General features: G+C 45.3%; 1 protein-coding gene and 1 non-coding gene across 2 annotated transcripts; both read right to left on the bottom strand.

The window, feature by feature from the left end:
* Positions 1–1650: 1650 nt before the first annotated feature.
* On the bottom strand, positions 1651–5164 carry LOC133398647 (gastrula zinc finger protein XlCGF57.1-like). Its single transcript, XM_061670011.1, has 3 exons — positions 5100–5164; positions 4828–4981; positions 1651–4047 (listed from the first exon to the last, which is right to left on the bottom strand). Exons 2-3 carry the CDS (start codon positions 4949–4951, stop codon positions 2261–2263), a joined length of 1911 nt encoding a protein of 636 aa, XP_061525995.1. The 5' UTR covers positions 4952–4981; positions 5100–5164; the 3' UTR covers positions 1651–2260.
* An 8798-nt stretch (positions 5165–13962) lies between these two features.
* On the bottom strand, positions 13963–14034 carry trnae-cuc (transfer RNA glutamic acid (anticodon CUC)). Its single transcript has one exon. It is a non-coding gene; the product is annotated as a tRNA-Glu (tRNA).
* Between the last annotated feature and the right edge of the window lie 1118 nt (positions 14035–15152).

The following is a 15152-nucleotide window of genomic DNA, read 5'->3' as shown; positions in this document are numbered from 1 at the left end:
AAATCAGTGAAGAGGGTCCAAAATAAAAAGCAGAGTGAGAATATTGCCATGTCAACAGAAAATGTGATTCTCTGTATGGCGTACGTCATAAATTGTGTGGAAATTGCAGTAAAACAGAAAACAAAGGAAAGCATGATTTCTGTTTCAGCGTTATAAATAAATTTGTCTCGTGAAGGGCACCGCGTCACTTTCGACGAATAAAATTTAGGAGAAAGCGACGACAAACCTTTTATCTGTCTTGTAATCTGAAGTTTGCTGCAGAAATTAGATGAGTTCTCGATAGCCAGAGGTCTTTTGTCGAACCCAAACACACACAAATGCTACAGGTAGTGAATTTTTATAGAAGATTTCATGATCTCTTACCAGGGGGAATCTACAAGGAAACAAGGCAGGAAAAAGCAAACGAAGGACAAACATTGGCTGAGCTTGTGATGTGAGGGTGGAATGAGCGTGTATTGACAATGCATATAGCTGGGGGTTCCTGTTCTTGTTCATCTAAACACAAATATGCACTAATCTGTACTTTCAGTAGACCACAAACTGGAATTACTTTGGATGGAACAGAATTTACGCAGGCTGGTCGATTTCCCGGCTGTTTGGCCGGTCTGGTCTGCACGGGGAACAGGTGGATTTGGCGGAAAAGGAAGGGGGGAAAAAAGGAGAGCGGGATTAAAAATTTACCCAGGCAGGGCGGCCGGAGCCCGTATGTCGCTATTCGCAAGACGTTCGGAGCGGACGTGCGCTGCCCGCTTCATTCCCGACGGAGTTTGCCCGGGCACCCGAAAGGGGAGCTCGGAGCGCTGGCAGGATGCCCTGCGGCGGGGAGGGGTCCGATGGTTCCTCGCCACCTCATGGCTTCCTGGCTAAGCCAGTCTTCGGCAAGTTGGTCGAACGCGAGCCAGCAAACAGCGGGTTCCTCACCTTCTTGGTGATCAAGCCGGCGTCCCCCCCCAAAAAAGTCTTTGTTGATGAGACACTTCAGGCTGGCTGGGGGTGAAAGTTAATTGACTTAGCGTCCGAGTGAGAAACCAGTGTCCGTATCGCAGCTTTGATGAGCTACTTGGGACTGGCTGGTAATTCATTTAGCGTCCGTGTGCGAAGTTAAATGTAGCATCCCCGTGGCCGTCTGTCTCGGCGGGGGAGCGGCGACAGCAATGTAGCTCAGTCCGGGGTTTGGGGGTCAATGCCTTTGGGCGAGAGCATGTCCATGACATTGGTGTCCATTACTTTACATTTTGGCAACACACGACAACGACATGGAACGAGCTCGAGACGGTCACTCAATATAAAATTGCAGCTTGCGGTGATCTTCTAAACTGCAAACTCCTTTCAGCTGGGAAGCAAAATGTACATTTTTTTGCGTGAAGGCTACCAAATACTTCTTAAACCTGTTGGTTTTCAACTTTCAGTTCTGCTATTTTTCAATGCAAAGATCATGGCAGTTAATGTCGGCATTTTTTTCTTTCGTAAAAATTCAAGGACAGTATCAGAATGTTTCCTTTAAACACTTAAAATGTCAAACATGAATTCAATATTTACTGGGTACTGAGGAAACAATTCTTTTTCAATTCTTTTCAATGGGGAAAATGGATTTGATGTACAAGTAAATGGAGTCACCCTCACTGTTTTAAGCAGTGTACTTTATTCAGGATCACAAATACACGTTACAGTTTAGCACCAAAAGTCAGTTTTTTTTTACAGTCTATTTCAATCAATCATTCATTTATTTGATATTGACATCACTAAAACATTGGACAAAATGCATGCATGCTCAAGAAAATGAAATTGGCACTCATTTCCAATAATATCAATACATTTTGGAGCAATTGGTAAATAACTAATTCCCTTTCGAACACCCCTTTTTCATCAACACAATAGAAAATTGAAAAGCACTGTCATCGCTGGTGTGGGAAAAGGAATGTACCATACTATGAAGTGGCAGTCATTGGTCATATTTGTATATCGCAGCTGTCAGGTGGAATCCCCTCACCTTCAAAATGACAACTTTTCAGGAAATTGCTAGAGTTTCTAAACACTGCCTTGTTCAAGCTGGTATTACGTTGTATATCTTCCATTTGCTAAAATCACTTCATTTTTTTCCCTCATTAATGTACACACAGCACCCCATATTGACAGAAAAAATAATAATGGTTGAAATTTTTGCTGATTTATGAAAAAAGAAAAAGTGAAATATCACACAGCCATAAGTATTCCGACCCTTTGTTGGGGTCTGAATACTTATGGCTGTGTGATATTTCAGTTATTCTTCTTGATCACTGCTTGTCTCACCAGGACACTTGTGTGTCTTAACCAGAGCCTTACGAGAGAATCTTTGACCACAACCTGAGCAGGAAAAAGGCTTCTCTCCAGTGTGTGTTCTTGCGTGACGTGTCAAATGTCCCTTTCGAGAGAACCTTTGCCCACAAACTGAGCATGCAAAAGGTTTCTCACCAGTGTGCGTTCTTGTGTGTTTTTTTAAGCTTTTCTTTATGGAGAATCTTTGACCACAAACTGAGCATGCAAAAGGTTTCTCACCAGTGTGCGTTCTTGTGTGACCTTTTAAGGTTCCCTTACGAGAGAATCTTTGACCACAAACCGAGCATACAAAAGGTTTCTCACCAGTGTGGGTTCGTGTGTGTATTTTTAAGTAACTCTTCACAGAGAACCTTTGACCACAAACTGTGCAGGCAAAAGGTTTCTCACCAGTGTGTGTTCTTGTGTGTATTTTTAAGTTGTTCTTGATGGAGAATCTTTGACCACAACCTGAGCAGGAAAAAGGCTTCTCTCCAGTGTGTGTTCTTGTGTGACGTGTCAAATGTCCCTTTCGAGAGAACCTTTGCCCACAAACTGAGCATACAAAAGGTTTCTCACCAGTGTGTGTTTTTGTGTGTATTTTTAAGCTTTTCTTTATGGAGAATCTTTGACCACAAACTGAGCATGCAAAAGGTTTCTCACCAGTGTGCGTTCTTGTGTGACCTTTTAATGTTCCCTTCTGAGAGAAAGTTTGACCACAAACTGTGCAGGCAAAAGGTTTCTCACCAGTGTGTGTTCTTGTGTGTATTTTTAAGTTTTTCTTTATGGAGAATCTTTGACCACAAACTGAGCAAGCAAAAGGTTTCTCACCAGTGTGAGTTCTTGTGTGTGTTATTAAAGTTCCCTTTTCAGAGAAACTTTGACCACAAACTGAGCAGGCAAAAGGTTTCTCACCAGTGTGCGTTCTTGTGTGACTTTTTAAGGTTCCCTTTTGGGAGAATCTTTGACCACAAACTGAGCATGCAAAAGGTTTCTCACCAGTGTGCGTTCTTGTGTGACTTTTTAAGTATCCCTTCTGTGTGAATCTTTGACCACAAACTGAGCAGGCAAAAGGCTTCTCACCGGCGTGTGTTCTTGTGTGTATTGTTAAGCAACTCTTCAAAGAGAACCTTTGCCCACAAACTAAGCATCCAAAAGGTTTCTCACCAGTGTGTGTTCTTGTGTGTATTTTTAAGCCACTCTTCACAGAGAACCTTTGCCCACAAACTAAGCATCCAAAAGGTTTCTCACCAGTGTGTGTTCTTGCGTGTATTTTTAAGCTTCCCTTTCGGGAGAATCTTTGCCCACAAACTGAGCATGCAAAGGGCTTCTCTCCAGTGTGTATTTTCATGTGTCGTTTGAAATTGCTCTTAGAAGCAAATGTTTTCCTACATTTAGAACATTTCCAGCATTTATTGGCAGTGTGACATGTCATATCACCTTCCAACTGTTCATCAACATCATCATCATCATCATCACCGTCTGTTTGTGATCCTCCACAGTGGTCTCCGTCACTTGAGCTGTTGCCGTTTGGTGGCTCCGCCCCTCGTCTCTCCTCACTTCGACCTTCATCTTCACTCTTCAAAGGGACACCAGTGGATGGAACCTTGATGATTTTCTCCTGCTCTTCCTCTTTCATGTGAGGGAACTCTTCCTCCTCCTCTTTGATGTGTTGAACCTCTTCCTCCTCCTCTTTCTCTTTGATGTGAGGGGACACTGACTGCTGCCGCTCAGGAAGAAGATATTCACTGACGTCTGCAAGACGAAAGAAGACAAACACAAATGGGTCAAATCTAATTTGTTTACAATATTGATAAGCTCCTTGGTCCTCGATCCTGTTTCCACGTTAGCGCCTTCAACCAGAGAGCCTAATGGGACTAATGGGGTGACGCAAAATAGTTGAACAGCGGGACGCAGCAAAGTTGGGCGACCCTTCAATGTGGATGCACCGTTTTTTGTTTTTTTTACACGTCACCATCCATAGAAGTAGAAAAAAGTCATTCTATTTGTGACAAAGTAAGGAAGAGAAATCACAGGTTTCAAATTTAAAGAGTGAAAGTAAATTGTTGACAGTAAAAAAAAAGTAGAGACAACAAAAATGTACTTAAGTACAGTAAAGACTAATGTGTCCAGTAATAAAACTGCGATATAGGAGGGTTTACTGTACTTGGTTACTTCCCACCATTGAAGACTGATTTGACTTGGCATGAACAAATGTTTCCTCAACTAGACTACAAGACACAAAAAGGGCAAAAATCTTGCTGGCAATTTTCCAAACACGTCGTGTAGGTTGTGGAACACTGTTACACTTTGATCATGCAACAATGGCCACGAGCCTTTCAGATCTTCTGAAATTTGGCCTACAACCCTCAATCCACATCATCATGAGGGGATGCCATCACACTACACGCTATTTGATATTATTTAAAAAAAAAAAAAAATTGTAACGTCAGACAGTGCTCATCAGAAAACACCAGGAATAATATGAAAATTAGAATGTAATTCATAAAACCAGTGAGAGAGAAGTGAACCCACCTGCTCTGTGTAGCACAATTCGAGGCTGCAGATTGAACGCAGCGTCCAGCAGTTGACGTTGTGGCTCCTTCTCCTCTTTTGGGCCCCAAAGTTCCTCCTCGTACTCTGCTGTCCTTGCACACATTTTGACACGACGATCGCAACACTTTCCGCTCTACGTTGGAGGGATGACAAAAGCAAGTGCAAATCAGATGTGAAACAATGACATCGAGATTACAATGTGGACACTGTGGGTTAAACACTTTCCATCCATCCATCCATCCATTTTCTACCGCTTTTCCGAGGTCGGGTCGCAGGGGCAGTAGCTTTAGCAGGGACGCCCAGACTTCCCTCTCCCCAGCCACTTCATCCAGCTCTTCCGGTGGGATCCCGAGGCTTTCCCAGGCCAGCCGAAGGATGTAGTCTCGCCAGCGTGTCCTGGGTCGTCCCCGGTGGGACGTGCCCGGAACACCTCACCGGGGAGGCGTCCGGGAGGCATCCGAATCAGATGCCCCGAGCCACCTAATCTGGCTCCTCTCGATGTGAAGGAGCAGCGGCTCTACTCTGAGATCCTCCCAGATGACCGAGCTTCTCACCCTATCTCTAAGGGAGAGCCCGGACATCCTGCGGAGGAAACTCATTTCATCCGCTTGTATCCTGGATCTTGTTCTTTCGGTCACGACCCACAGCTCGTGACCATAGGCGAGGGTAGGAACGTAGATCGACCGGTAAATCGAGAGCTTCGCCTTTCGGCTTAGCTCCTTCTTTACCACAACGGATCAATACAAAGTCCGCATCACTGCAGACGCTGCACCGATCTCCCGTTCCATTTTTCCCTCACTCATGAACAAGACCCCAAGATACTTGAACTCCTCCACTTGGGGAAGGATCTCATCCCCGACCTGGAGAGCCACCCTTTTCCGACTGAGGACCATGGTCTCAGATTTGGAGTTGCTGATTCTCATCCCAGCCGCTTCACACTCGGCTGCGAACTGCTCCAGGGAGAGTTGGAGGTCACGGCTTGATGAAGCCAACAGAACCACATCATCTTCAAAAAGCAGAGATGCAATACTGAGGCCACCAAACCGGACCCCCTCTACGCCTCGGCTGCGCCTAGAAATTCTGTCCATAAAAGTTATGAACAGAATCGTGACAAAGGGCAGCCTTGGCGGAGTCCAATTCTCACCGGAAACGCGTCCGACTTACTGCCGGATATGCGGACCAAACTCTGATTCCGGTCGTACAGGGACCGAACAGCCCGTATCAGGGGGTTCGGTACCCCATACTCCCGAAGCCCCCCCCCACAGGACACCCCCGAGGGACACGGTCGAACGCCTTCTCCAAGTCCACAAAACACATGTAGACTGGTTGGGCGAACTCCCATGCACCCTCGAGGACCCTGCCGAGGGTGGAGAGCTGGTCCACTGTTCCAGGGCCAGAATGAAAACCACACTGCTCCTCCTGAATCTGAGATTCGACTTCCCGACGGACCCTCCTCTCCAGCACCCCTGAATAGACCTTACCAGGGAGGCTGAGGAGTGTGATCCCCCTGTAGTTGGAACACACCCTCCGGTCCCCTTCTTAAAAAGGGGGACCACCACCCCAGTCTGCCAATCCAGAGGCACAAAGTTTATCAGTTTGAACACTAAATAGCTTGTCTTTGTCGTGTATTCAATTCAATATAGCTTGAACATGATTTGCAGATCATTGTATTCTGTTTTTATTTATGTTTAACACAACGTCCCAACTTCATTGGAATTGGGGCTGCAGTTGGAACCGTAGTGTGTCAACCGTCACACACCGTCGAGACCTTCAAGTTCCTGGGAATTACAATCTCTCAGGACCTGAAGTGGGCGAACAACATCAACTCCGTCCTCAAAAAGGCCCAGCAGAGGATGTACTTCCTGCGGCTTCTGAGAAAGCACGGCCTGCCACCGGAGCTGCTGAGACAGTTCTACACAGCGGTCATCGAATCGGTCCTGTGTTCTTCCATCACAGTCTGGTTCGGTGCTGCTACAAAAAAGGACAAACTCCGACTGCAACGGACAATCAAAACTGCTGAAAGGATTGTCGGTAGCCCCCCTACCCACCCTTGAGGACTTGCACGCTGCCAGAACTAAGACAAGGGCGTGCAAAATCCTCTCGGACCCTCCGCACCCCGGTCACCGGCTCTTCCGGCTCCTTCCCTCAGGTAGGCGCTACCGATCAACGCAAACTAGAACTAGTAGACATTCCAACAGCTTCTTCCCTCTTGCGATCAACTTCTTAAACACCTAACCTACAATTCCATTACAACATGCTGGCAATTTTTTTGACTTGAGTTCGTTGTCACATTTCTGTTGGGGCCAATTATGTATTACTCGTGCACTCACTGTAGTTGTCTCGCCATGCTGCACTATTTGCATATACTGGCCACTCATGCCAGAGTAGCATCTGCTCCATTTGCACACTGACTGAGGAGTATCTGCAACATTTGCACAATCGACATTGTCCCAGATGATCGCACGACTCGTCACTTTAAACCGCATACACTCCTTGAAGTCTCGGCGCCCTTTGCACAACGGTCCTTGCACCGGACTATTGCAATATTAGTCATTCGAACTGCTCTAAGTGCTGGAGGCACAATTGTTTTTTTGTCAATGTCTTTCTGTCTCCAAAGTGTTCTGTAAATTGACTGTCTGTTGTACTAGAGCGGCTCCAATGACCGGAGACAAATTCCTTGTGTGTTTTGGACATACTTGGCAAATAAAGATGATTCTGATTCTGATGGTGGTGATAGAGGTCCAAGTGGTAATTGTTGATCTCGTATCGGTGGTGGTGTCGTGATTGTGAAACATGTTGGAAGGGTTGCTGTTTTCAAAAATCGCCCGTTGAAATGCTTCCTTGAGGCAAGACGATATAGCCACTTCCTGCCACATATAACATGAGTTACGTTGCTTTATGTCCAAAAATGCCGTCTAATCTTCACCAAAATTTATGAGTACATTCCTATTTACGTTCACATACACCTCTGAAAATATTCGGGCTTTAGGTATCAAATAGTTCAGTGTTCGAGTATCCTACTGAAATTGTAATAAAATATTCGGGTATTCAGATAAAAAGATCAATTATGAATACACAAGAAAAAAAAAAAAGCAATTCCACTTAAAAATGAACATCCACTTATTTTTCTTTTTAGAAAATCTACTTTTATTTCTGAAATTCACATTGGGCAGAAAACTAAAAATATAAGAAAGTAATTTCAGTTTAAACTTTGCATTTTTTCTTCTGAGCATTTCTTTTAATTATGAACCAAAAAAACATCAGGCAATCATGGCTGTACATTTATGAGCTTAGATCAGAACTAAAATGAAGATGAAAATCAAGACCCCTCGATAGGAGACACAAATACTGTATTACCATATTCCGTTTTTTGACAAACTTCGCCACTCGCAATCTGTTTTTTTTTTTTTACCGACAGCACTTGACTCAAAATGTCGCCACTTGCAGATACGACACTGACCATTTGCGCTCAATGGCGCACCAGATGTTGTTGCTTGGTGCTCTTTTTTTCCCACCCGCAGACCTCACTGGCAGTGGCGAATGTGATTCTCGGATTTATGACAATTAATTACAGTCCTGCAATATTCATCAATGGAGCCGGTAGCCAAATCTTGAGGTGTTCTTTCGATGTATTCACAATGTGCAATGTAACTTAATTTAGCCCTCACCGAATTCAATAGATCTAACAAAAGAAACAATCTGGAAAAGCTTTATGGTCAGAAGGTCCATCCATCCATTTTCTGAACCGCTTATCCTCACTCGCGTCACGGGTGTGCTGGCACCTATCTCAGCTGACTTCGGGCGACAGGCGGGTACACCCTGAACTGGTCGCCGGCCAATCGCAGGGCACATATAGACAACCAACCATTGGCATTCGCATTCACGCCTATGGACAATTTAGAGTCTTCAGTCAACAAACCACGCATATTTTTGGAATGTGGGAGGAAACCAGAGAACTCGGAGAAAACTGGTAGGAACGTAATTGCACAAAACGGAAAGTACAATAATTGCGACTTTCAAAAGCTTCAAGACACTCAAATTGATTCACAATCAAGACTTTATTAGCTATTTATGTTACTAAAGGCAAAGTTGTATGTTCACAAATAGAATATGGTCATTTGAATTTTTGTTTCCTTTGCAATAAAAAAGGGAAATGGCCTGTCAAAAAGTGACACACGATTGAATATTATTGTACACCTTTGTTCATATTTACAGATCTTTACAATTTGCATGATTTCAATTAGCATGAGTCTTCTGTTTCCATGCTGAGTGGCAAATTGTGTGACATTTTTTCCACAGAGATTTTGCCCTCCGAGACTTCATATTCTGTATTGCAAGGATTTTACTTGGTTTAAGTGCACAGATAAACTTCTTTTAATATGAGGCACTACTAACTGGAGTCATTTATGCAACTTTGGTAAGCCTAAATAGTGAATGAAAACCCACCATAGCGAGTTTTCGTGTCACATCAAAATTAATGCAAGAACCCCTTTTACCATCCAGTTGGCACATTTGATTAGATTCGCAACCGATTTATTGTTATAACGTCAACAAAATGCCAAATTTTGAGCTAAAAGACAATGGCTAAAACTTGAAGTTAATTTTAAACATTCGTAACTTGTTTGTGTTCAACTTACTGCACGTTTGAATTTGTCTCCCACTCCCCGAGTGTCTCAGTGTTGTGTCGTTCAACAATGACTCGTTCCAACGAACAAATCGTTCGCGTGAACGTACTGAACGGAATCACTGGATGGACGTTTGTTCCTATCGTAGTTCCGTTTAGCTTATCCGCGCGTTTGTGCCACACTGAAATAGCGCCAGCCCACCTGCGAGAAATGTCTCAGCGATAGACTTCAATCATAATTCATTAAAGATACTTATTTTATAATCCCATGGGAAAAAAACGGTTGTGTTATTTATTTCTCACTGATGGCCATTATCCACAAATGGCGAGAACAGCGGCGAACCTTCCCAGGAGCGGCCGGCCGACCAAAATGACCCAAAGAGCGCGGCGACGACTCATCCGAGAGGTCACAACAACATCCAAAGAACTGCAGGCCTCACTTGCCTCAGTTAAGGTCAATCATCGTGACTCCACCATAAGTAAGAGACTGGGCACAAATGGCCTGCATGGCAGACGAAAAGCACTGCTGAGCAAAAAGAAAATGAAGACTCGTCTCAATTTTGCCAGAAGCCATCTTGATTGTCTCCAAGACTTTTGGGAAAATACTCTGTGGTCTGACGAGACAATAGTTGAACTTTTTGGAGGGTGTGCGTCCCATTACATCTGGCGTGAAATTAATACCGCATTTCAGAAAAAGGACCTCATACATCAAGGAAAACATGGTGGTGGTAGTGTGATGGTCTGGGGCTGTTTTGCTCCTTCAGGACCCGAAAGACTTGCTGTGATAAATGGAACCAATAATTCTGCTGTCTACCCAAAAACATTTTTGTGAGCTCAAGCTGAAACGATTGGATACAGAAAGTAGTTCGGAACTCAACAAGTGAGAGTAGGAAGAGTCCAAACCTGCTCTGTGTAACACAACACGAGGCTGCATGCGAACAGCGTCCACAAGTTGACGTCGTGGCTCGTCCTTCTCTTTCGTTCCAGAAAGTTCCTTCTCGTACTTTGCTGTCGTTCTTGCACAGATTTTGCACACGATCATCACAGGCGATCTCGAATTTGCGATGCGTTGCTGACAAACGCGTCTCTTTGTGAGCGGCTAGCGAGCTAAGCTAAGCTAACTAGGCCGAGAAGCTTCGACGTGCACCACCAAGACGAGTTTATCCGCACACGAAGATTGAAATGATGTTTTACTTCTTGAAAGTGGTGAAGGACGCACTGTGTCGAGGTTTCAATCCGTTCGCAACTCATTCGGGAAGAATTAATTAGTGGCGCAAATTCATTTGCTCGAACAAAAGTGCACGAAAGTCGATCTGGAGCGGAAGTTGCTGGCAATGAGGGAAGCGCATGCGCAAACGCAGGAGGTTGGATTTGATAGTTTGCTGCGATCATTTCAAACCAAGTTTATGTATCAAATATACTGGCTAAAACCGAGATAAAGAACATGCAGGTGGAATAAAGACGAAACTCGACCAATTCCAGTTGACTGGGAGGCCAGCCTCCACTCGTAAAGAAGTCAAGCCAGCCGCCCCTCATTTTGTTCATACGAGGCATTACGGTAATAAACCACCGACGAGCGGCGAAAGCCTCCTTCAAAATAAAAGCCTGACAATAATCGGGACGTCAATGCTTCAGATTTAAAATAATTACGTAAATATATACGCAACCAGGAATGTAACCAGCAAGTTTAATTCCAATCTTGAGATGCATGAATTTTTTTTAAATTCATATCTGCATACATGACTGCAAGTTTATCTTTTTTGAAAAAAATTATAAAAAATAAATGGTAAATGGACTGCACTGATATAGCGCTTTATCTAGACCATCACAGTGCCCAAAGCACTTTACTGACTCACAAACACACATTCATACACCAACGGGCAACTGCTGCCATGCAAGGTACTGCCAGGGCCACTGGGAGCAAATTAGGGTTCAGTGTCTTGCCCAAGGTCCCTTCGAGATGCACACAGTCGTAGCCAGGATTTGAACGAGCTACACTCTGTGTAGCTCGCTGTGGCTCTACCTACTGAGCCACAGCCGCTCCAAGATAATCCCATTGGTATCGCAACACTCGTCCAATTCTGGGGGACACTGCCAACGAGGTCCCACCCAAATGCCAGAATCAGAATCATCTTTATTTTGCCAAGTATGTCCAAAAAACACACAAGGAAATGTTCTCCAGTAGTTGGAGCCGCTCTTGTACGACAACAGACTAGACAAAGTGTTCTCTGTCAATTGACAGAGAACAGTTTTGAGACATAAAGACATTAAGAAAAACAGTCACTGAGCAATAAAAGGTTGCTAGTTATCTGGTAATGCCGGTCCAATTTTTTTTTGGTGACAATTGTGCAAAAAGCTCTAGCACTTAGAGCAGTTCGAAAGACTAATATTGCAATAGTCCGGTGCAATGACCGTTGTGCAAAGGGCCCCGAGACTTCAAGCGAGTCGTGCGATAATCTGGGACAATGTTGATTGTGCAAATGTTGCAGATACTCCTCAATCAGTGTGCAAATGGAGCAGATGCTACCCTGGCATGAGTGGCCAGTATTGGTCAACAGCAGATATGCAAATAGTGCAGCGCGGCGAGACAACTACAGTGAGTGCACGAGTAATATAATAATTGGCCCCACAGAAATGTGACAACAAACTCAAGAGAAAAAATTGGCAGCATGTTGCAATGGAATTGTAGATTAGGTGTTTAAGAAGTTGATCGCAAGAGGGAAGAAGCTGTTGGAATGTCTGCTAGTTCTAGTTTGCATTGATCGGTAGCGCCGACCTGAGGGAAGGAGCCGGAAGAGCCAGTGACCAGGATGTGGAGGGTCCGAGATGATTCTGCACGTTCTTGTCTTAGTTCTGGCAGCGTGCAAGTCCTCAATGGTGGGTAGGGGGGTACCGACAATCCTTTCAGCAGTTTTCATTGTCCATTGCAGTCGGAGTTTGTCCTTTTTTGTAGCAGCACCAAACCAGACTGTGATGGAAGAACACAGGACAGATTCGATGACCGCTGTGTCGAACTGCTTCAGCAGCTCCCGTGGCAGGCCGTGCTTTCTCAGAAGCCGCAGGAAGTACATCCTCTGCTGGGCCTTTTTGAGGACGGAGTTGATGTTGGTCGCCCACTTCAGGTCCTGAGAGACTGTGATTCCCAGGAACTGGAAGGTCTCGACGGTTGACACAAGGCAGCTGTGGCAAAGGATGCCTCCTGAAGTCCACGATCATCTCTACAGTCTTGAGCGTGTTCAGCTCCAGGTTGTGTCGACCGCACCGCAGCTCCAGCCGCTCCTCTTCCTGTCGATATGCAGACTCGTCACCGTCCTTGATGAGGCCGATGACAGTGTCATCTGCAAACTTTAGGAGTTTGACAGTCAGGTGCGTTGAGGTGCAGTCGTTCGTGTAGAGAGAGAAGAACAGCGGAGAGAGGACACAACCTTGGGGCGCCCCAGTGCTGATGCTACGTGTGGATGAGGTGGCTTCCCCCAGCTTGACCTGCTGTGTCCTGCCCGTCAGAAATCTGTAAATCCATTGGCAGATGGCAGGTGAGACGCTGAGCTGGAGAAGCTTGGAGGAAAGGAGTTCAGGGATGATGGTGTTCAACGCTGAGCTGAAGTCCACGAACAGGATCCTCACGTAGGTCCCTGCACTGTCGAGGTGTTCTAGGATGAAGTGCAGTCCCATGTTGACTGCATCATCCGCAGACCTGTTCGCTTGGTAGGCAAACTGCAGGGGGTCCAGCAGGGGACCTGTGACACTCTTGAGGTGGTCCAGCACGAGACGTTCAAAGGACTTCATGACCACAGATGTCAAAGCGACAGGCCTGTAGTCATTCAGACCAGAGATTGCAGGTTTCTTAGGGACTGGAATGATGGTGGAGCGTTTGAAACAGGATGGAACATCGCACATTTCCAAAGATCTGTTGAAGATCTGAGCGAAGACTGGAGCGAGCTGGTCCGCGCAGAGTTTGAGGCAGGATGGGGACACATGGTCCGGGCCTGCCGCTTTGTTAATCTTCTGTTGTTTGAAGATGCATCTCACATCCTGTTCATGGATGGTTAACGCAGAAGTCAGAGGTGTGGTTGTGGTCGCGGGTGCGGCCGGGTGGGTGTGTGGTGTGAAACTGTCCTTTTCAAATCTGCAGTAGAAGGTATTCAAGTCGTTGGCTAGTGTGCTATTGTTCTCAGCTTGGGGGGATCGTCGCTTGTAATTAGTCAGCGATTGGAATGCATGCCAGACTGATTTAGAGTCGTTAGCGCTTAACTGTTTTTGTGAGCCACAACTGATCCAGTACAGAATTCTTTGGATGAACACTCACCTTTGTTTGGCAAAGTTGTCAGCCCTTGTTGTAAGATGCCCTTCCTGACACAACCTCTGCATATATCCAGGATGGGAACAGCCTGTCAGTTTGCACTGGCTTGCATGAAAGAGGATCAAACCAGGTCAATGCAAATAACAGTCAATGTTGAGCAACACATGACCAAATACGTTCAGGATTAATGTTCCCTGACCGGGAATCGAACCCGGGCCACGGCGGTGAGAGCGCCGAATCCTAACCACTAGACCACCAGGGACTTCTGGTATAGTCAATAATTGTTAATCCGCCCCCCTGCCCCAACACGGACGTGAACCAAAATGTGCAAAGATTGACAGATCTTTTCTTTGGATGGATGGATGGATTGCAAGCAATCGTGATTCTTGTTGTCTCTGTGATTATTTGATATGTGAACAAAATGAGCGGGTTTACTTGACATAAGAAAGCGTAAACCTCAAAGTGGGTGTGTGTAGGTTGTAATTTATGGCATTTCTTACATGGATTGTCTTTGGTATTAAGAACATAACTCTTGCTGTGATGATTACTGTTTTGTGTGATTAGCAGCAGCATCAGGGGTTGAGTCACGAGCTAACCACCATCTGTCCCTCCAAGTTCCTCTCCTGGATGCCGTACTTACCCATCACTTCTTCATCACCCCTATTACCTTCACCAACATGTACATTACAATCTGCACCAATTACAACTCTCTCTCTGTCTGGGATGCTCAGAACTACTTCGTCTAGCTCCTTTCAGAATTTCTCTTGCACCTCTAGGTCACATCCCACCTGTGGGGCATAGCCACTAATCACATTACACATAACACCCTCAATTTCAAGTTTCAGCCTCATTACTCGATTTGATATTCTTTTCACCTCCAAGACATTCTCAGTTAACTCTTCCTTTAAAATAACCCCTACTCCATTTCTTTTCCTATCTACACCATGGTAATATAATTGAAACCATCTTCGACCCACAGTAGCTGTATTTCAGACGTTGCTAACCCGGGACACGACCGATCTAGTATGGAATTCTTTGGATGAACACTCACATGAAGTGAGTGTTCTTGAACTAAGATGATTGACATTTTGTCCACGTGTGATGTGTTCATGGGTCTCACACAGGAGTCGAATGGAGGGGGGGGATTTGACAATTGGTTGCGGGTGAGCTCGTGCCTATTTGACACCGTGGGGGACCTCGGTTCAAAACCCTGACTGGACCATCCGCCAACATCCCCCGGACTCACGGCTATGGTGTCCTTGAGCAAGACACTGATACCCCGAAATGCTCCCCGGGCGCTTCAGCTGCCCCCTGCTCCAGTGTGTTCCACTAACATGTGTATGCGTTCACTGTGATGGGTTAAATACAGAGAACAAATTT

This window comes from Phycodurus eques, unplaced genomic scaffold (assembly GCF_024500275.1).
Source record: "Phycodurus eques isolate BA_2022a unplaced genomic scaffold, UOR_Pequ_1.1 contig_241, whole genome shotgun sequence".
Taxonomy (NCBI): Eukaryota; Metazoa; Chordata; class Actinopteri; order Syngnathiformes; family Syngnathidae; genus Phycodurus; species Phycodurus eques.
Note: the sequence above shows the minus strand (reverse complement) of the source record. Positions and strands in the feature narration are given on the sequence as shown.